General features: G+C 44.1%; 1 protein-coding gene across 7 annotated transcripts in view; it reads left to right on the top strand.

The window, feature by feature from the left end:
• Positions 1–21,353, top strand: part of pou2f2b (POU class 2 homeobox 2b) — a 37,983-nt gene extending 16,630 nt beyond the window's left edge. The window contains exons 1-16 of one of the 7 annotated variants that reach the window (XM_071469813.1): positions 6,403–6,530; positions 11,489–11,554; positions 11,701–11,735; positions 12,345–12,395; positions 13,148–13,267; positions 13,457–13,795; positions 14,132–14,237; positions 14,340–14,431; positions 14,569–14,718; positions 14,810–14,951; positions 15,110–15,258; positions 15,539–15,736; positions 15,903–16,129; positions 17,945–18,013; positions 18,341–18,414; positions 20,378–20,847. In XM_071469813.1, coding sequence (XP_071325914.1) covers positions 6,476–6,530; positions 11,489–11,554; positions 11,701–11,735; positions 12,345–12,395; positions 13,148–13,267; positions 13,457–13,795; positions 14,132–14,237; positions 14,340–14,431; positions 14,569–14,718; positions 14,810–14,951; positions 15,110–15,258; positions 15,539–15,736; positions 15,903–16,129; positions 17,945–18,013; positions 18,341–18,414; positions 20,378–20,706 — 2,202 coding nt within the window. In that variant the 5' untranslated portion in view covers positions 6,403–6,475 and the 3' untranslated portion in view covers positions 20,707–20,847. Of the gene's footprint in view, positions 1–6,400; positions 6,531–11,488; positions 11,555–11,700; positions 11,736–12,344; positions 12,396–13,147; positions 13,268–13,456; positions 13,796–14,131; positions 14,238–14,339; positions 14,432–14,568; positions 14,719–14,809; positions 14,952–15,109; positions 15,259–15,538; positions 15,737–15,902; positions 16,130–17,944; positions 18,014–18,340; positions 18,415–20,377 lie in introns of those variants that run through there. The other 6 variants (XM_071469812.1, XM_071469817.1, XM_071469816.1 and 3 more) reach the window with 6 other exon arrangements.
• The last annotated feature ends 1,332 nt before the right edge of the window (positions 21,354–22,685 follow it).

Here is a 22,685-nt window from a genome sequence, read left to right as displayed (position 1 = left end):
TCGTGGCCATTTTTTTCCCTTTATTTCTCTATTTCTTCCCTTGTTTGTGTTTGTGTGCTCTGCTTATCAGATCCCAGCTCCATTCAGGGCTTCAGTCAGGGGAGGAAGCCAGACGCCACCGTCTCTCTTTCATTCAATCTCTCTGTCTCTCTTTCTCTCTTGCTTTCCCGTGCTCTCCCTCTCCTAACCTTTGAGAATAAGAGCCTTGAATTTGAATTTCAGAGCGAGCTCGCAAGCAAGAGGAGGGTTTGGGGGGGAGGAGGAGGAGGAGGAGGAGGAGGAGAGGGGGCTGGTTGTTGGAGCCACAGTCGTTGAGAAAGGGCCTGCTCAGCGCGTCCTCCGGCCTCCCCCCTTAGAGGGGCCCCGATCGATACAAACTCGGAGCAATAAAGCTTTCCCCCTGTCATCTCTGCAGAATACAAAGCAGAATAGAGAGAGGGAGAGAGAAAGAGAGGGAGAGAGAGAAAGAGAGGGAGAGAGAGAGGTGAAAAGCTGTTCCGCTAGCCAGACCAATTTCCTAACCCCCCCCTCCTCCTCCTCCTCCTCCTCGTTCGCTTCACCACCACCTCCCCAACACACCATCACCAACACCACCACCTCTATCACCCCTTTTCCTTACCTCCTTCTTTTTATCTATCGCTCTTTCACCTCTTTCCCCAAATGCACAATACATCCCCCTGACTGTATCACTGAGCAGCTATCTCTCCATAATAAATACAGCATGAATAAAGTATACAATAGAGCCCCTCTTTCTCCAACTATCTGAGAGAGAAAGGTTGAAAGGGGGAGGGATGGAGGGAGGAAAAGTGGCAAAAATAGGGGTGTGAAGGGAAAAGAAGTAAAGCAGCCAGGGAGTAGGAGGAATGGAAAACAGGAAGGAAAGCTTGTTATAGCTGGGGATAAAGTGTGTTGAGTGTGCCTATGGAAGGGGGGAGAGTCGGGATAAGAGAATCCTGCACCCAAAGAAAGATGGATGTAGCGATACAGGTAGAGAGCAGGTGGAGGAATATTGATGAGGAGGATTGTGGGGTAGAGGAAGAGGCAAAATGTGTGGGGATGGGTAAGGGAGCGAGTGAGAAAGAGAGAAAGAGAGGTGAGCAGGTCAAACAGAAATCGCTTGAATTGAGAGCCAATTACTGTAATTGTAATCTGGATTCAAAGCATAGAGACACAGCAGTGACAGGCACACACACAGGCAACTGCACACACACACACACACACACACACACACACACACACACACACAACCAAACAATCACACACACACACACGCATGCACAAAACAGACAAAAGACAGTGTGTGTGTGTGTGTGTGTGTGTGTGTGTGTGTGTGCGTGTGCGTGTGCGTGTGCATCTCTACATCTCTACATGCTGTGTTGATTGTTCTGTGAAACTGCACATGTACATGTATGTCGTGTGTGTGTGTGTGTCTGTCTCCATTCTTCTCCATTGAATAGCAGTGCAGGAGTCAGCCTGCCAATCAACTATTGTACTCTTGTCAATTTAATAATATTTCTGAGCACTGACCTCCGCAGTGCTGCTCTGTGTGTGTGTGTGTCTGTGCATGTCTGTTTTTGTCTGTGAGCTCGAGCGTGTTCCTATATATTTCTCTGTCTCTCCCTCTTTCACCTCAGTCTAACCCCCACCCACCCCTCCCTCCCTCTCTATCTCCCTCCCCCGGTCCCTGTCTCTCATTCTCTCCTTTATTAGAAGAAGATAGTGCGAATCCTTCATCTCTCCTCCTCTAATTCTCTCCGTTATTGTCCCACCATTCGGCCCTCTGTCTCTCTGCACTCCTTCACTTGTGTCCTCTTTTCTTTTTTCACCATGATCTATATTGCTCGCTTTCTTTTTTCTTTTTCTTTCTTTTTTTTTTTTTTAAACCTACGCTCCGGTCTCCTTCCTGTCCTTTCCTGTTCTGCTTCAGCTTTCTCTCATTCTTTCTTTCACTTTATTACCTCACATCCCTACCATTCCTGCTCTCCTTTCTTCCCTGGACCTCATCACTCCATCCCCTTATCTCAACTTCCTCACTTTCACCCTCTCTTCCTCTCTGTCTGTCTCTTTTCCTTTCTACCCCGCTGATGCCCCTTTTCCAGGCCAGCTCTTCCTGTCTCATTTTCAACATCGTCCCTTTTTGCTTTTTCATCATCATAGGCTCATTTTGTCAACTCCATGTCCCCCTCTCATTCCTCACCCTCCCTCCTTCCATCCTTCCTTCCTTCCTCATCCCTCTCTCCCTCCCTCCACCCTGTCCGTTCCCTGGGGAGGTCAGTAATAATGGTAGTGATGGAGTGAGAGAGGGAGGTGCGATTATTGTCTTGTCGGGAGTCAGAGGAATCGATCGGCCCAGAAATATGAGGCGCGAGAAAGAGCCGCTGTGTCAGATACAATAACCACCCTCTCCCGGGGGCTTACACACATACATACACACACACACATTTAGAAACGCGCACGCGCGCACACACAACATACAGACACATACCCGTATTCCACACAAAGATACACATTTATTTGCTTCGACGCAAGTGCAGACACTGACACATACTCACACTCGTACCATCTTTCTTTTTCATTAACGCGATGCACACACATCACTCTTCTTCTGTGGTGAAGGGGAGTGGTGAGGCAGCCCAATCATCTACATGCTTTGATGTGAGATAAAGCATAGAAGTAGATCTGTTCTGATCATTCTTCATGCACAGATAAAGGGCAAGGCGAGGAAAATCGCTCACACACCTTTCACTCACGTAGCTATAAACAGACATAAACACACACATACATGCGCACGCCGCACACACGCTCGCACTGAGACCTTTCACTGCTGTTGCCTGGCAACGTGGCCGAGTGTCCAATCCGAGCAGAGAACAGTGGCCAGTGATGTCACAGCTGCTGCTGACCAGCAGGTCTGAGAGAGAAAGAGAGACAGAGAAAGAGAGGAGAAAGTTTGCACTGGAGAAAGAAGAGGGGGAAGGTCGTGAAAAGGAAAAGAAACTGGGAGGATGATGCTAGGGTTTGAAGGAAAAGAGGCACAGCAGGTGAAGAAGAGGCCAAGGTGAAACAGGGAATGCATGGGTGGAGAGAGTGCAAAACGGTGATGGCTGCTATAACTAAAGTACTTCCACTTTTTTTGTATTTAAATAGGACAAATATGAAGGCTGATTCAACACAGCGGCCTGCTTTGTCAGTGTAAGTGAACAGGCTGATCCAAAGTGTCCTCTCTGCTCCTTGAGCTGACAATGAAGGCCACCAGTCCCTCCCGGTAGACCCTTCACTCTTGTGCCAAGAGCCAAAGAAGAAGAAGAAGAAGAAGATGGGTGAGAGGAGCGAGGAAAAGAATTTGAGCTTCAACCTTGGTCACGCCGTGGGAGAGAGCGGTGTCTGTCTAGACAAGCCCGGATCCCAATGGGCTGCCAAGATGATATAGAAAGGAGAGGAACAGTGTGAGAGAAGGATGGAGAGGCGGAGGGGCCAGAGGAAAAGGGGCGATTGAGAGGTATTAGGACAGGAGAGGAATAGGTGTTGTAAAGGTGTAGGCGGCGTGTATGTGTGTGTGTGAGATGGCGCAGGTCCCATGGTAGACAACAGTGTGAGTGTGTTTTAGCCCCTGCTGCTTCTCATACAAAACCTCAACCTCTATAGTCTCCACACTGCTAGACCCACTGTTTATAATCCTGCAACTCCTCATGGGGCTACACCTGCACACACACACATGCACACATATACACTACACTGGATTTTAAATCTCTCACCTTGTGGAATAGAGTCTTGCCGTTGGACTGTGCATAGGCCTTGGTGGGTCCATCACTGAGCCGTACACTGTCCCCTCCATAAGAAGAGGAATATGATGGATTATATGAATTAGAGCCAGTGTGTGCTCCGGGCCTGAGGCTGCATTAGATATAGTAGGGCCGAGCTGCAGAGGGTTACTGAGCAGGTTTGGAGACCTCAGAATTGCCCCTGCAATGACCCATTATACACACATTCTCTATCCCTCCATCTTTCTCTCACCGTCCTCACCCCCAGCTAACATCCTTTCTCCAGTCTTTTTATTCTAGTCTCTCTATCACTCACCTTAATTCCCGTCACTCTCTCCCTCCCTTTTTTCTTCACTATTCCTCTTTTTCTCTCTCTTAGTAACCCCCAATCCTCCCTCTCTGCCTCTCCCTCTCTCTCTGACAGTGGAGTGATTGATGGTGCTCTAGAGGCCTCCACCTCCCCCCATCCTCCTCCCTGGGGTCCCACTATCAGATTGTGTATGTACGTGGATATTTTTATATCTATGTGTGTGTGTATGTCTGTGTGTGTGTGTGTGTGAACATGAAAATATAACTTCTAGTGGTGCCAAAACACACTCTGCATTAACATATTGCTCCATAGTAACATATTAATTCTAAGTTAATAATATCATAGTTCATTATGTAGTATATATCAACATGTCAACTTCAACTGAAACCGTTGCCGTCGGCCCAGTATCATCTAAGTGGCAAGAGTGTTGCTAGGTCTGGTCTCCATGGTAACCAAGGCTCAGACCTCCTTGGGGCAGGATGGCCCCCCATGGCCATGAACTATACAGTACACACACATAACCAGCGTACACTTAGATTCACTGGTCAACTGTTAGATTTTCTCAAACAAACGCACACACAGTTATGCACACACACACACACACACACACACACACACACAAAGACACACGTTGGTAGTGATGTGGGTAGATTGGGGTTTGAACAAAGGTCACGGCCAAAGCCAGGCTGCCCAGATGACCTCTGACCCAGAGAAACGCCCCCTCTCCAATGTGCAATGTGTCCTTGCTCGGGCCTGACCAGTTGGTTCACTCCTACACACATCCAAAGTCCAAGATGGCATCTTCAAATTTTATCAGCTCACAACCCAAAAACATGCTGATTGCTGATGAATTTATTTTGATTGACAAACCAATTAATCAACTAATTGTTTCAGCTCTAAACTCTGCTACTTACAAGCCAAACAATATAAAGCTCAGTTTCAATCTCAGCAAAGTTTTTATGCTGACATTGTCCCTCATGGCAAAAATATACTTACATGTGTCAGTCCATTAGTGTTTGTGTGTGTTTGAGGACAAATTTAAAAAAGATGCCTCTGTGTAATGGAGAGCACCTCGAGTGCAGTGCCGTATGCACTTCTTAGTGAGCGTCTATCCGGCAGTACATGGGGCTGTTGTAAATCACCACATAAAGTATTTATAAGGTTAAACTTGGGAACTCTGCTGCCGTTAGCTTTTGAATTAGTGAACTCCGACCAAGGGAGAAGGAAAGGGGAGGGAGGGGTGCTCTGCCTCTCTTCCAGCAGTGGAGCTCGGCGGTTCATCAGAATTAGAGAATCAAGAGTGCCACCTTGTGGTCATCTTGGCCCATAGTCAGAGCAGCACATTTCACACTTTCAGATTTGAAAATCTAGGCAGTATGCCTGCTGAAACATGTTGTTCGGCTTCCTTGAGATCATTCTGTGACCTTAGATTTTCACTTATTTAGGAGCGTCTTAGTCTGTTCATCCTAGTGGGCGGCACTGGTAGTTGCTCATATCTAGGTTATGTTCCACTTTCATGCCACATCTATCCATCACGTGTAGAGATTCATGGGATTCCTGTAGGTTTCTGTGGTGTATCACTGTGTGCAGCCCACAGTGTGGGATGGTCAGTGGTACAGTGAGTGCTGTGACAGAGTTTTTCCTTCCGCTCAGGGTAGACCAGAGCTGTGGCTGGTAAACTTAGCTGAGGATGTCTCACATCTTCTCTTGTTGGTGCCGACCTCCCTCAACAGACCACCTTACGCCCACTGATGTACTCGCTCGCAGCTACCCCACAGATTTGACTGAGGAGAGACGGTCGTGACTCATGGTAGACAGAACAGGCAACATGCACCTGTTAAAATAGCTTAGTGCTGAGGAAAAACTCTGATCAGCTGGGTTTTGGAGATGTTTTGAAGGTAGACTGGGTCATAAATCACACGCATGTATCACACGCTCTTCGGTCAGAATGTCAAGCCTGCTGTTTTTCTCTTGCGTGTCTGAGTGAGTGAGCGTATGTGTGTGAGTGGCTGTTTCCAGCCGCGCCATCACTTTCCATCGGCACCCGTCATCCCCCTCTTTTTCACCTTGTCTATCTCTTCAATCTCCTCGCTCACTCACTCTCTCCCACACTCTAACCTCTCGCGTGTCCCCCCTTTCTCTTTCTTTTTTTCTTTTGTGTTGTATTTTTCTCTACTCTGTGCCGAGGTCCTACTCTTTTGAGGCTTACTTCCTGTTGTGTTGCAGGATGTGGGAGGTGGGGCTTGGGGTGTCATGTGTGAGAGAGAAAGAGAGGGAGGGAGGGAGTGATTCTTTCACGCATATGATTGAATACACTCCTCCTTTTTTGGGTAGAGACAGTCAGAGAGAGGGAGAGTGAGAGTTTTTCTTTCACGTAGCGCACACACACTCTCACACAGACACAGATATGACCAAGACAGCAGCAATAGCATCAAAGGACTTCTCCAGTATGTGGTTGCCAGGTGAGTGACTGTCTGTGCAGCCCTCTCTCTCTCTGCTGGCCTTCATTTACCAAGACCAATTAAGCTTTACGGGAGGGAGAGGGAACTGTGTCTATGTGTGTGTGTGTTTGTGTGTGAGTGAGTGTGTGAGAACGAGAGAGAGGAAGAGAACTGTGTTTACGCTGTTGATTAATGCCACTGGGTCTAAGAAGCTCTGCTAATTAGAGAACATCAAAGAGAAAGAGAAAGATGGGGATGGATGGATGGATGGATGGAGGGATGATGGATGGATGGGTGGACGTCTGTCGCAGCCAGAAGGAAAGGTCAGACACCTCGGCAGCCCATAGCATGTCTGTGTGTGTGTGTGTGTTTATACTGAATACTGAATGCTAAAAAAGCTTGAGGGAATACTGTGGAAACAAAGTTTTTTCAAATGTCTTTTGAAACATAGCGGTGAAGAAAAATCAGTGTTGCAGCTTGTGTGTCTCGCCAGTGTTTTTCTATATTGTGATAATTTTTCTGCCATCAGAAAACACCTTTTCTTTTTATTGCCAAGCACTGCGGCACTGATACATTTATGTTCAGTTCATAGATATTTAGCTCATAAGGTTTCTTCCCGTGCAACTGGTGAAACTGGTGTAAACTTTCTGTGTGCGTGCGTGTGTGTGTGTCTGTGTGTGTGTGTTGGAGGTGTGGGTTGTTGCAATGATTCTTGCTTTGTCCATTTTTTAATTAATATTTATGTCAATGAATTCAAAGCACATTTTAAAGCAGTCAGATACTTGATTTTTTTTTTTTTTTTTAAGGGAAATGTCTAATATAACTATCATTCTCAGTATTTAAAAAATGATAAGAAAACAAAGCAGAAGCCCTTCGTCCTTGTTTTCGTGGTCAGCTCAGGCTGTGAGAAGTAGCAGACACACTCTCTGCTGACCGACTACAAGTACCAGAGAAGAGCACAGCACTGCTAGCTGACTCACCAATGATCAGAAAAGAAATCAAATTTTAAATGTCAATTAGCTCATATTTCTCAGTCTTTGGTGTCTTAAACTGATTTCTAAAAAATGACACGTTTCTGCGACAGCGTGTTTATCAACGAGTGATTCATGTTTTAAAAATCAGCAAGTCATTTCTTAACTTGATGTGGTCACTGCTGTGACCTTATGTAAGTCACTCCGTCCAAGGTGACACATCCAGTTCACAAATTGCAACAGAGAAGGATACACCACTCTGCATCACAGTGCAAGTCATACGAAGTGCTAGAGTTTAGAGGGTGAATGCTAAAAAACAAAAGAAATTGTTGGAAATATTGTAATTACTAATTTTGCTGAGTGACAATTAAAATTATTTCTACATGTCTGAATTGAAAAGTTCAGCAGTTTCGCTAATTAATGCCAGAATCAAAAGAGAATACATGACGAATATTAGGAGTTGGCTTTGTCTACAGAGTTGGCTTTTCCATAATTTTAATTAACGGTCAAAATATTTTTTTAATCTCCATGTACAGCTTTATTCATCTACTCACAGTGCATCAATACAACAAGTGAAAAAAAAATATTTAACTACATAGAAAATTTAAGATATGTCTGCACATAGGTTAAACTGTTAGAAAGGCCTGTTTGAGAAATTAGATTTTATCACATTATGTTGCTGTATGTGTTATCTTTTTTTAGATTGCTTTATACATAATCACATCTGTCTCTATTCCAGCAGAATTTGCTTTTATTTATAGGGTGTTTTATAAGCTCGTCTTAAGCATTTTTAAATCATGAGTCATTTTTTTGTGTAACAGACAAAATCAACAGACAACACTTCCATTTGGTTAAACAACCCCAACACCAGTGGCTTGGAATGTAATGAAATACCAGAGCCTTGTTGGTCAGCCTGCTGCCACTGCTGCTGTGACATCTCAAATTTTTCTTCAGTTTCTCACTTTATTGTTCCTTAATTTATTCTTAAATCCTGTCTTTATCTGCCTATTCATTTTTATTTATTTGTCCAGCTCCTTATTTTATTTTGAAATCTTGACCTCAGCTCATTGCCTCATCTTCACAGAGATGTGCAAAAGGCGTTGAGGGGGATATTTGACTCTCTGACGCTCAGTTTTAAATGGAAGATGTTTTTACTATCAAAATGGGCACCCCAAAGCGTGGCGCGCTTTTTGAAATCCATAGTTAGTTGGTGTGATGACTCCAGTTCCCAGACACCCCCCCCCCCCCTTGGTGCTGGGGTTGCGTCCTGAATCAGGAAGTGGGGGTGAGGGGTTAGGGGTAGTGGTGGTGGGGTGGATGTGGGGGGGTTGGGGAGTTCGGGTTGGTTGCATTGGAGTTTCATCTCAGCCAAAATACCCAGAGGAGAATAACAGAAACAGTCCAGACTGAGCACAGACACTGTTGTTCCTTGTTCCTTTCTGTTGCATCATTTATTCATGACACAGGATTATACAGCATTAAATTTGGTCTGTTTAAGATACAGTGAGTACGGCATAGCATGCTGCTCTTGCTGGATAAAAGATAATCCCTGGGCTTTGCTGTAAGATTAGCATATGCTTTAACAGCTTAATGATGGATGAAAGAGACATAGTAATTAAACTTTGTACTTGTTAAAAAAAAAAAAAAAAGTTTCTGAACGCGACTGCAAATATAATTCATGCCCCTATGTTAGAAGATAAAGCCTCTTATTCTCAGGCTTATTTAATCGTCACTTTACTAAAATTGTAAAAACATTTACAACATGTAACTCTGCTCTAAGTCAAGTAAAATTAGAAGTGCATGTGTGTGTGTGTGTGTGCAGCAACGTGTGGCAAAAGAGAGGGAGGTTTTAAAAGACAGAGTGAAAGAGAGCAAGAGAGAGTGAGAGAGAGAGCAAGCTAATATTAATAGCCTCACTGACAGTAAGTGTTGGGTTTAGCGCTCTGCGTTCAACCCGGTACAAGGGGAAGTCGGGAGGGGAAGTGAGAAAAAGACACAGCAACTTGATATACTGTCCCACCACTGTATTACTGACCACATTATCCACCATGCTACTGTCTGTAGGCCATTTTGAGCCATGAATCAAATCACACCTTCCCTGCAAACAGCCAGTACAGTTCAAGAAAACTTCAGCTTTAGCAGCTCAGCTATCACTTTATATGGTGGATTTAGCTTTAGTGTTGTACACTTCACCTACTGAGCTCAAGATAGTCCAGTGTAAGAGAAGTGACATTTACAGTATATTATTAACTTTGCCGTGCAGTGTGAGGGAGTTACCTTCCAACAGAGTTTTAAATGTGAGCATCTTGAGGGGAAGACATTGCATGTTGGTGCAGATTCAGTGGTTTTTCTCCAGGAGTTGAGCAACATTGGACGTTTTTTTATTTATTTAATAATAGCTGTTCCACATAGCACCAGAACAGGAGCTATAAGTAATGTTGGAATACCCACAAATTGACCCTGATAATAGTTTTACCAGATATTTGCGTCCACATGGTTAGTGACCCAATTTAACTTTTTTTGCAGAAGTTCATTTATTTGAGGGAAATCCTGTGGTCAGTATGTGTGTGTGTGTGTGTGTGTGTGTGTGTGTGTGTGCGTGCGTGCACCCTGACCCCAGGTTATAACCGGTGTGGCTGCAGAGTGGAGCATTTCGAGATGATCGCCACTTCCCCCTTCCCCTAAAGACACTGCACGTACCAGAGTCAGCTGTTCTCACATCTGTTTCACTGAAACAAATGTGTTTCTGTGTCTCTCATTGGGGAGTGGCGCATTTTATCTGTACACTCTTGTCTTTATAAAGACTGCACTGGACTTTTAAACTTACATCAGCTCAGTGCTGGTCAGTGGATAAGGACTATATTCTTCTCCATGTGCCACTGCTGCCCCCCAATGGTGAAAACCATGCTTGACCACTTTGTTGTTGGCATAGCAGAAGGTCAAATAAGAGTATTTTCTGTATTTTGTGTTACATTGATAGAAACACAGCAATATGGTAGTTACCATTACCAGCATACCAAATTAACATTTGAGGTCCTGTCAGCGCTGTCTCATCTTCAACTTGAGAAACAACAGGATGAAAAGAGGACAAACAAAGGGGAGAGGAGGGGGTGAAAGAGGAGAGAGGAAAAGGAGGAGGGAGACTGAGAGTTTATTATGCAGGTGGCAGATATAATTAGTTGGTCGTTGGGCAGATTTGCATGTTTTCACAAAAGGGAAGTAGCTCTGTGTGTGTGTGTGTCTGTGTGTGTGTGTGTGTCAGGGAGAGAGAAAGAGAGAGAAAAAAGAGAGACAACAAAAAGTATTCTTACAGTTTGTGGTTTCAGACAAATAAAAGGCTTTTATCGTGACATAATACGGGTGTATGATTAACAAAAACAAAACCACTACTACACATACAAGTATATAGACATGTACACATCCCACACACACATATTCTCTCAAAGTTCCTCTCAAATTATTCCCATCTTTCCTACATGCTTTTTCTGCCAAAAATGCCACATTCTCTTTGATAAACACACTTTGAGACTTCAATTTTTTCCTTCCCTCCATTCAGTGCTGTTGCCATAGGGACTGTCCCAAAACAGTATCAACCAGGAAGTGATGTGGTCTTGTAATGAATGACACACAACATGAGACATTTTTAGTGCAGAGCTCCCACGTAAACACCTTGAGTTAAATTTAGAACAAGCAAACACCTTGGGTCAACCTACTCTATGTTAAACCACTAATTGGAAAAAGTGAATGAATGTGGGCAGCAACATGTGAATGATTCAGCTACATTGTTTGGTGTAGTGTGTAGGCCTGCTCCGTGACCTGAAAACACTCAACCCTAAGCTATCTAAGATCAACACCATGGGCATCCTCTTTCCCCTGCTGTCATCCAGATTCTGATCATCTGCTTCGTAAATGTCTATTATTTTGCTTCCGTGTGCTTTTCTTGTCTGACACAGACTAAAAGAGTCAGCCTGACTGACTGTTGTTTATCTGCGTGTCTTCCTGTTTCAGATATCAGGATGTCAAAGCCAGTAGAGGTCGAAAAAGTAGGGGCTGACTCACCGCTGGAGGGCACAGGTAAGACGCAAATGAATGTCCATATGCATACGGTATACAGTTCAGATATAATTAGTATAAACGGTTATCCGCGCCTGACACTGTACGTCGTATTTGCGCTCTAACACGCAATCAATTTCTCACTTTTTCCTTTCCCTCCTACGCAGATTCTGAGCGGAATGGACCTGAATCAAATCACCAGGTACATCTGAATCCTGTGATTGTCACATTCATCTCCCACCTCTTTCACCTACATAACTGATGCGCCAAAAAAGATAACAAAGGGAGGGCGTCAGATGTCAATTATTTTGCAAGTCTAAAAGTTTGAATAGTATTTTATTCTATTTTTTCTTATATCTTATTATTATTGTCAGCTTTCTTGGCTGATTTGTCCTTTTTTCTTTTTGGCTTGTCAGTCATCTGTGAAGCACTTTGAACTGCACTAAGCTGCATGAAAAGTGCAGTGCAAATAAAGTTTGATTGATTGATTGATTGACAAAAGATTTCAGAAATTCGTGAAAAAATTTCTCAGAGGCCAAGGTGACATCTTCAAATAATTTCTGTTTGATAAGCAGTGAAAAATCCAGAGATAATTCAGTTTGCAGTGATGTTAAACAGAAAAGAGCAGCAAATCCTCACATTTCAACAGCTGAAAACCGTGAAAAAAAATCTGTGAAACATTTAATCAAAATGGGCAAAATTAATTTTAAAAAAATCTGTTAAATCATCCATTTTTATTTGAAAATAAAATAGAAAGTAAGTTTCATTTTTGTAATGAAAATGAAGTCATTTCTGTTTCTTCTTCTTTCAGTCAATGAAAGTCAATCCCTTTCCTCTGTCACCGACCCTGAGCAGCAGCAAGGTGAGTGTGTGTGTGTGTGTGTTACCATTACGCTGAACTGCCTGTGCATGTCTAGGCATATGTTTGTGCATCTTTTGTATCTTAACATAGCACAATAGGTTTCTTGACAGTATAGCTGCCTCAGCTTTGTATTCGTTTCTGTGCACTGAATTGCTCTTTTGTCGTGTATAATGTGTCGACTCTCCGCTCGCTCTCGAATGTAAACAAATTCACAAAGAGTAGAGAGTATGATGGCACTCTCCCTTCAGAGAGCACATTCACAACTCAAATCAATCTATAATGCTACAACACACTAAACAGTGAAATCCTCCTCATTTGCATACCACAGGAGATATGGAAATTAGTTCAAACATGCCTTATCCTGGGAAAACAGATCATCCATTTGTGCAGGAAAAAGAGAGAGAGACTGGTAGTTTCATCAGCTCATGAGCGTTATTTGAAATTACACATAAACTTTAAATGATTAACACTGCCTATCATGACCTTAAATAGCCAGGTAAGCCAATATAGTTGTTGAGGGTGTTTCTAATTGGCCTTTTTGACCAGCTCATGTTTGATATTGTTTTTCCTTTTAGTGAATGTATGCTTTTTACAATTGCATTAAATTGGAAAGGAGCAGTATATTTACTATTTGCACCTGTGCAGTAATGGAAATGTTGTGACGGAAGAAAGGGGATTTAGGATTTAATTGTGGACACTTATGTTTATTTAAATGAATATTGTTTGACATTTGTCCCTCTGTTTCCTCACAGAATAAGATGGAGGAGTGCGGTGAAATGTCCCCGGCCCTTCCTCCCTCTCACGGCCCGACCCCCTCACAGACGGCCCTGCAGCACACACAGCTCATGCTGACCGGCTCCCAACTAGCAGGGGTAAGACAGAGATATGTTACATGTGCAGAGACACACACACACTTTGCTTTGCTTGTACCTTGCTTGCTTCTCTTGTGCTTCTTTTTGAACACTTTGTTTCCTTCTTTGTTTCCTCCTGTCTATTTCCCTCTTCTCTGTTTTATCTCAATTTTCTCCTCTCCTCTCCTCTCCTCTTTTTCTCTTCGCCAGTTGACAGCCCTGTTGCCAGCACAGCAGCAGTTGTTGCTGCAGCAGGCTCAGGCGCAGCTCCTGGCTGCAGCTGTGCAGCAGTCCAATGCAGCCCACGCCGCTCATGCTGCCCATGCAGCCGCCCAAGCCAATCAGCAAGCTCAGGCGGCCGCTGCAGCAAATCAGCAAGCCCAGCAGCAGCAGCAGCAGCAGCAGCAGGCAGGACAAACGGGTCAGCAGGCTCAGTCGCAGTCCCAGGGACAGGGACAGAGCACACAGGAACAGACAGCCCAAAGTGTCCCTGTCCCACCTCCTCCACCCCAGCTAACCCTGTCCCAGCCAATCCAGCTGACCGCCCAGGTACTGACTGCCAATCAAAGCCACTTCCTGATAAGCGGCTTGATTGAGGAAACAGTATCAAGCCACGGAACAATTCTTCTTGCATGTGTGTCATATATTTGCTGATTCACAGTTTCCACCTTACATGAATACACACATTTTCCCATTCTTGTCTTGATGCTATTCAATAACAAAGTTTTTTCCTCCTACTTCTATGTTTTCTGCACATCCAAAATCTGCTCCACTCCTCAGCTGGAGTCAGAAGATAACATGCTAACACATTTTTGTTCCACTGAGCCCTTTCCTTATAAATTCACAAGGAATTATAAATACATACGTTCTCTCTTGATTGCACAGGACATCCAGCAGTTGCTGCAGCTTCAACAGTTGGTGTTGGTGCCCGGCCACCCCCTCCAGTCTCCTGCCCAGTTCCTCCTCCCACAGCCACAGCAAGCCCAGCAAGGTGGGGACACCTCTCCCATCAGATATAGATGTTACATGCTTGTCGATTACCAACTTTTTTGCCATTACTATAGTTGATAATGTGCTTTTTTTTTTTCATCAGGACTCCTATCGACACCAAATCTTATTCCGCTACCTCAGCAAAACCAAGGGAGCCTGCTGTCTGCTCCAACTAGAATGGGACTCCAAGCACAGGTATGAGGAAACTCTTGAGCTTTAGTCAGTGGAAAAGGACAACTCAGTCCCTGCACCCGTGGTAAACAAACTTCTTCCTCTCGCGCTCTTTCTCTCTCGCTCTCACTTTCATTCCTCTGACGTCGCACCTGCTGTAGCGAGATAAGAGTGTGGAGGTGAGTGGTGGTGGAGGCGTGACTACAATGTCCTCAGTGACCTCTCACCCCGAAGAGCCCAGTGACCTGGAGGAGCTGGAACAGTTCGCCCGCACTTTCAAACAGAGACGCATCAAACTGGGCTTCACGCAGGTAGGGAGACACACATGCAGGTTGCATCTGTACTGAATGTTTCCATTTGTTCTAACTTGTCTACAACTTCCTTCTTTTATCTCTCCACCAGGGAGACGTAGGCTTGGCCATGGGGAAGCTGTATGGCAATGACTTCAGCCAGACAACCATCTCCCGCTTTGAAGCCCTCAATTTGAGCTTTAAGAACATGTGCAAGCTGAAGCCGCTGCTGGAGAAGTGGCTCAACGATGCAGGTGAGCTCTCATCAGAATAACTGCATTTAGACTAGTATATGTTTAAAGTACATACTTAAAGAATATGGAAATGATAATTAGTCATGACATTCAGGTTGTTTTTATGTTTGTGTATGTTTACCCCCCCCCCACCCCCCCCCCCCCCCCCCCCACCCCAGAGACCATGTCCATAGACAGCACCCTGCCCAGCCCAAGCTCCCTGTCCTCTCCCTCCCTGGGCTTCGAGGGGGTTCCTGGTCGCCGCAGAAAGAAGAGAACCAGCATCGAGACGAATGTACGCGTGGCCCTGGAACGCGCATTCATGACGGTAGGATAATTAAACTTTTATTTTATTTTAAAAGAAATTAGAAAAAGCTGATTAAAGAGGATCCTTCACTCTGAAATGAACTCACACACTTAGATTGACTGAATTTTGTCTGGCCCGCAAAACAAAACACAATCACGACTGGAGCTGATTCATTTAATAACTGAATCTGCTTGATAATGTTTTCATGATGATGTTGGTATTTTGAATGTTTTGAATCATGTGGTTGAAATATGGCACTGATGAAATCAATCGAAGTTCCTGTCTCCCTCTGCTCCTGCAGAACCAGAAGCCTACCTCAGAAGAGATCCTGCTGATCGCCGAGCAGCTCAACATGGAGAAAGAGGTGATCCGGGTCTGGTTCTGCAACCGCCGGCAGAAAGAGAAGCGCATCAATCCAAGCAGTGCCACCCCTCCCCTGCCCAGCCAGCCCCCCACTGCCCCACCGACGCACAAACCGCCCTGCTACAGCCCTCACATGGTAAATATCTAGCCTTGACGTCCCTGATACGCGTGTTAGTTTATTGGACAGGAATGCATCGCAGTCCTCACGTCCCCTCTCCTGTGTGTGTTTTAATGAATAACTGGTATGAAACACAACCCTGTAATTTCAGGAACCTGAATCTGTCTCTCTGTCTCTCTGCCAGATGTCCAGCCAGCTGTCGCAGGCCGTTACCAGTCTCAGCAGCACAACAGTGACCACCATGTCCCCCGTCTGCCCCCTGACCTCCAGCCTCACCTCCACCCACCCCTCCCTCAGCTCAACCCACCCTTCTCTCAGCTCCGCACCCTCCCCGGTGACTCCTCCTCCTCCTCCCCGCAGCACGGCTAGCCCAGCCACTCCCAGCCACAGCACACTCAATCTTAACACAGGGTAAGACGTTCACAACGCGCCATCTCCCCAGTCAGTTACTGTACAGCAGTTGTGGTGGGGGCGGATATGGCATCTATTCACCCAAGTTATGAAGAAAAAAACCACATTTTTCACTTACCTTCAGGGATATCTTTCCATTCTGGTGTTCAGGGTTGTATTTGGCCAGGCTTTAAGATATCTGCTCAACATGGCTTGAGCAGAACTGCTTGTCAGATGACCAAACAGTTTCTGACACCCCCTCCCTTCACATGTTTCTGACGTCAGAAATTTGGCACTGCGTCCAACAGTTTCTGTAACTTTTGACATTAACGCCCACTTCATGCAGCCTCTGGCCAGGTGTGTGGAGGTTTGAACTTTCCCGTAAGTCCTATTTTTTCACACAAAAACTTCTGTCACTGTTTGTGTGAACAGATTGTCTGAGAACATGCCGTTATCACATGCCTTCTCTCTAAGGGGCACTGTGCTTTAGAGTATGGCCATTCAGAACAACTGTAAACACACTAACCTTCCAGTGTAGTTGGACAACTTGTCAAACAAGCCAGTTTGTTTCCAGCACAACATGGCGCCGAGATTTCTGCCTCCACTTTAACAGTGGAGGTGAACTGACTTTTGTTTGTGGTGTGGTTTGCATTTTTAAAACTGAAGGGCAACATCTCTCCTCTACTGCTTTCTACCGATGAAATAGAAGAGTGCTGCAGGAATGATGTATTGTTGTTGGCCAACCTGAAAGTTAACATAAAGCTTATGGGATTTTTCCATAGGCTTTTGGATTACTGCAGAAAATAAGCTCTGTGACAAAGGTTTCTGACACTTCCACACTTTGTTCAGAAAGATAATCTTTTATCATTTTTGAGGCCTAAATAACAGAAGTAAAACGCTAATGTTACATAAACACAACATGGCTGTAAAGTACTGGTGAGTAGAGCACTTTCAATGTTTGGTGTGATGACATTTAATCTCCCTGACAACCTCTGTGGTCTCATTTAGCCACTTGTTAGCAATCGCCTTTTTTTTAAGACACGTACAAATCATGAATGGTGTATTTATGTTGTACAATCAAACATGAACATTTCTTGAGCTTGTGTTAAGCACAAACCTTTTCAGGCATCCAATCAACAACCCATTCAAAAAATTTATTGACTTCAGGACGGAGGTGCTAAAACTCTAACTTTTTTCCAGGTTTTTGGACTCAGTCCTGCAGCACTGTATAGCCCCCATTAAAACTTGAGTTCTACAAATTATCCAAAGTAATTAATGCACAGTTGCAAAAAAAAAAAAACAAAAAAATTTCAGGTTGGTGGAGAGATGGATGCTGCAAAACCTGAAGAAATTAAACAAAACCTACAGTATCTAGGAGAACTGGCCCTTAAAGTATTAAGTCAATGTTTGTTTTTCATGTGACTTACAATATATATTTTTTTTAAATCACTGTTTCTTTGTGCACGGTCACCACATCAACTGAAAAAATGTAGGCAAAACATTTAAACACACATTACACACATTACCGCGGCACATAACCACATATTTCCATAAACACACTCATTACGAATACTGCTCTGCGCCATGCTCGGTTCACCTGCAGTTTGTAGTTAAATTGTTGATACTGTACACACACACACACACACACACACACACACACAGTAATTGTTTTATGCACACACATACACATACACACACACACACACACACACACACCCACACACACACACACACACTGATGTCCCAGCAATGCCATCGGGTGCCACTGCTTCCCCTTTGCAGCAGTGTATTCTAACCCTGTGTGTGTTTGTGTGTGTGTGGTTCTTGTGTTCACAGCTTATGGCGTATGGGTAAAAAGAACGGTGACGTGTCTAACTACATCACCGATTTTGCTGCAAACTTGAGGTGAATACGACAGAGACACACATGCAGATATACAGTACTGAATCATTTCCATCCTGTATTATTGATGCAGAGTGAATGAGAGTTTTGTAACATTTTCAACATGACCTGTTTCTCTCCACATGTCTAACCTCTTTTGTTTTTTTTAACATATTTTAGATCTGTGCAGCAAACTTCAGCTCTTTTTATGTGCAGGGCTGAATTTGCCCTCTGTTTGTCTTTGCTGCCAAACCTGCTTTTTTTCTCACCTTTTCTCCTCTGCCTGTCTGTGTTCGTATATATGCTTGCAAATGTGTGTGTGTATGTGTATGTGTGCGTGTGACACAACAGGAACACTGTGATGGGAGTTAACACAGGGATGAACCAAGCCCTCCTCGGTAACAATCCCCTGGCCACTATCCAAGGTGTGTGTGAGAGAGACGTTGAAAAGCAAATGGGTTTATCAAGCACCACTGACAAACAGAATATGATGTAGAAGTTCAAGGCTCTGAGGTAGAGGTGGAGGTGGAGGTGGGGGTGGAGGCGTTCTATATTATTTAATCTCTGGAAAAATCTTCCACCCAGAGAGGAGTTTATAAATTCTGTGCACAGGTTATACATTTTCCTCCTCTCATGCACTCACACAAACATTATACACTCCTACACACACACGTAAATGCTAAAACTCAGCCACATACTGTACATGACACACACACACACACACACACACACACACACACACACACACACCCCAGACACCTTCCTACACTTGAGAACAGTACGAGAATAGCACAATAAAAAAACAAGTATACAATCCTACAGAAGTGACCACCAAACAGTCCTGACCACCGTTAGCAGAGCTCATTTTTGATCATTCTTTGTGTTGATGAGGATGAGAAGGTGGGGGGGAGGGGGGACCTGTTTAAAAAGAGAAATGTGACGGTGAGTAATACAGTTACGCATGACAGGCAGATCAAATCGCGCTGGTAGACTGCTGACTGGAGACACAGATGAATAGGCAGCGGCGGGTGTTTGCTCATGAAGCAGGCGAGGCCGAGAGAGAGCTGTGAACTTATTTCTTGTATGTTGCCACCGACATCCATGAATCCATCCCATCAAGTGTCTGTGTGTGAGTGTCGACGGTTACGTTACTGTGTGGGCTGTGCATTTGTTTGTGTGTCTGTGCTGTCTCACCCATCTTTAACCTTTCATCTCTTCATTTCATCATCAGTCAAATACGATGACTATTAAAAAGGGAAAGTCACTACAACATTTTACACACTTGTATACCTGCTTTTTTTTTTTTTTTTAAATGTAAATACGTACAGCTACACTGGATTTTATACCATAAAACCTTTGAACCATCAAGAGTAAATGTCAGGTTTTGGTGTCAGACCTTCAGGATCACAGTGCCAGAGCTACATTCTGGACTCACCATTTCACACCACTTTGCTGCTCAGCAGTCGTACACCAAGAGATCGATCGCTGAGGAGGCAGAAATAACAGTTTCTTCACCAAAAGTAGCCTCAAGGCATTTTGCACTTTGAGTAGTCGGAGTACCTGATGCTTTTTCTTCGATCAAAAAAAAAAAAAAAAAAGTGTTACTGTTGCTATGCAGTCACAAATATTATTAGGCTGTGTTCATATGTATCATTTTCATAGTGAAAGAAGCCACAGTCATCAACCTTGTTTCCATAACAACAGACCGGTCATGACCACTTACCTTTAGCCATGCTGTATCTGATTCTACAGATATTAGACAGTGTTCAACAACCTTTTATCTCTAATGGCTTTTTTTTTTTTTTTTAAGTTTCTCAACTGTCATTCAAGTGACCCCCCCCCCCCCAGAAAAACTGTCAGGTGCAAGCAGCACTTCTGACAGAATAACAGATCACTTGGCGCCTCATGGCCACTCCCTGGGTTTTTCATCTAAAGTAAACGATGACTGGAATTCTCCACCTACTTCTATTGAATACAACAAGTCTGGGCACTTTCTGTGGTTTGGCTCTGTACTGTAGGAAATGTTCAACTTAAGAGGTGCCAGGTGAGGAAGGCTAATAAATTGATAGATTGAAAAGAAATTAAAACTTAACTCCAAAACAAACAAATCCTCAAACGCGCCAAATATTATTCTTTAGTGACAAGAAAAGGACAAAAGATAACTGGAGAAAAAAAGGAGAGCGGGAACTGACAAGACAATTTTCCTTTTGTAAAGAGCTTGAAGGAAGAGGAGTATGGAGGATAAGTTTAAAACAAAAAATTACCTGAGAAGAATACACAAAAGTTAAAGGCAAGATTGCAAAATGAAATAAAGTTTATTCTTGAATAGAGTGAAAGTGTCTGATAGTGGGATAGTTAACCGTTTTCTCTTCTCTCTCTCTCCCTCAGCCCTAGCAGCCAGTGGTGGCCAGCTGCCTCTTTCCAGTCTTGAGGGGGGCAGTAAGGTGATGCTGGGGACCTCTGGGGGCCACGCAGGGGGCCTCGCCTCTTCCCTCTTCCTCAACCACCCCGCCCTCCTCCACATGGGCCAGAATCCCGGCGCTGGACTGATCAGTGCCGCCGTAGCCAAAGCCTCCCAGCCCTCCCCTTTCCCCTCGGCCAGCAGCATTAGCCCCACCCCTTGCTCCCCTTCCCCCTGCTCCAGCCCCGCCTCTTCCTGCTCCTCCATCGAAATGGCACACAGCCCACCCTCTCTGGGCGGGGCCAAGATTGAGTGACCACGCCAAGGGCCAATCAGAGAGGAGGAGGAAGGAGGAAATGAGAACCTCGCCTTTCACACCAAAGCTATCTCTTTCTCTCTCTTGCGCTCTTCTTCCGTTATTTTTTTGCAATGGCTCTCTCTCTCTTTCTCTCCCAGTCTTTCGATGCCAAAAATACACAGAATGAAAGAGGAGAGAGGGAGGGAAAGAAGTGAAAGAGGGGAGAAGGGGGGAAAGGGGAAGATTGAAACCAAAAATCTTTATCTATCAAAACAGATGGAGAGGAGGCAACGTGGGACCTTTTTGTCAATAACGTGTGATATCGACATGGCACCTCTCCACTCTTTCTCTCTGAAGGAAAACAAACCAATGACTCTTTAACAAAGAGACGGAAGAGACAGCAGAGATGCATGTCGAAGTGCATAAACCAAAAATGACAAAAGATAACTTTACTATGTGACAAAGGAATGGCGGCAAGGACAAAGAAAAGTGGAGGAGGACTGTGGTTACGTTTTCTTTTTTTTTTCTTATTATTTTGAAAAGCTGCGGGTCTGAAGGAAGAGGAGTAGGGAGGATAAGTTTAAACCAAAAATTTACCTGAGAATGAGGCGGAGGAGGAATACACAATGACAAAAAAAAAAAACAAAAACAAAAAAAAAAAAAAACGTCAACCATACCAAAATCCCAAATACCAAAAATACGGAGAGAAAAGCTTTATTCAAAGGACGTGTAAATACTGAAGCTATCCAGGACCAGGACTCTACTGCTACTGCTACTGCTACTTACACACACACACACACACATACACACACACACACCACACACATCAAGAGCCAATCCATGCTGCCATCAACTCATCCTGTCTGTGTCAGCTCATGTGTCTCTCATAGGTTTTCATGCTACATATTTTGGATAATTTTTGTAAAAGCCTGTTACTGAGGCAAAAGCTTGTGATTGCCAGTACTGCTGTATCTTCATGCATCTCACGCGACATTAGTCTCTTTACCTACCTCTGGTTCTAAGAGCATAGAAAAGCTTTCCTCTCCCCTTTTCATTTTCAAATCCGCCTGACGGAGTCTTGTTATTCAGTATCTGTTTTTTACACTTTGAGAAGTATAGTTGGGATTTGTTTTTGTTTTTTTTTTTATTATTATTTATTAGTGTCATTTTACAATCCAGCTCCTATTTATTGTTGCAACTGTGTTAGTTTTACCTTATGGGACTTGAATCATCATCATTGTCATCATCTTTGTCTTCGTCATACATATTTGTGTCATCAACATGCATTTTGTTTCGAATGTGACTTTTCTGCAGGAACAGAGATGACGTAGGTGAAGAGATGCTTGTCTCAGTCCTCACCAAGTGCCAGTAGATCAGAAATAGAGTTGGCACTCTGCAAGTTGATTTCAAGGTGTGAATGAATTTATTAAGACCTAACATGTGGCATTTTGTGCTCTTAATCAGACCACTCTTTTCCACACTCTTAAAGATAACCCATTATCAGTGACTCCATGGCTAAATGAACACGCCCTGGAAACTTCACACACTGAAAATGACGTTTGTTAAGAGTGGCGACCATTTTGAAAGTATGAAATAGGGCTGTGATTGGAGATTTGAAGTAATAACCATTGAGACTGAAGGCTAAATAAGTCAATAAAGCCAAGTTTAGTCACAGCTGGCTCTCATTCCTGCCTCGTGAATCAGCATAGACGCCCCGACACCTGTCTGTCTAGACATGTTTACTGATATTTGTCTGTTTCCATCATCACTCCATCAGTCACATTTCACTGTCATTTTCCACCTCAGACTGCCATTAATTCTCAAATAGAAACCAAAGCATTCTCAAGGCCGGCCTCGTCTTTAAGAGCCTCAGCCCAGACATATGAACACAATAAAGACACTAAGGGGGTGGGGTGTGGCGAGGGCTGAGAACAGGACGCTACCACTGGAAGCCCCCTGGTGTAATCCCCTCCACCTGGCCCATCGAAAAACCCACG

This window comes from Trachinotus anak, unplaced genomic scaffold, assembly GCF_046630095.1.
Source record: "Trachinotus anak isolate AG129_WGS33_773 ecotype Australia unplaced genomic scaffold, CSIRO_AGI_Tana_v1 ptg000032l, whole genome shotgun sequence".
NCBI classification, from domain to species: domain Eukaryota; kingdom Metazoa; phylum Chordata; class Actinopteri; order Carangiformes; family Carangidae; genus Trachinotus; species Trachinotus anak.
This window is presented reverse-complemented; position numbering and strand designations above follow the sequence as displayed.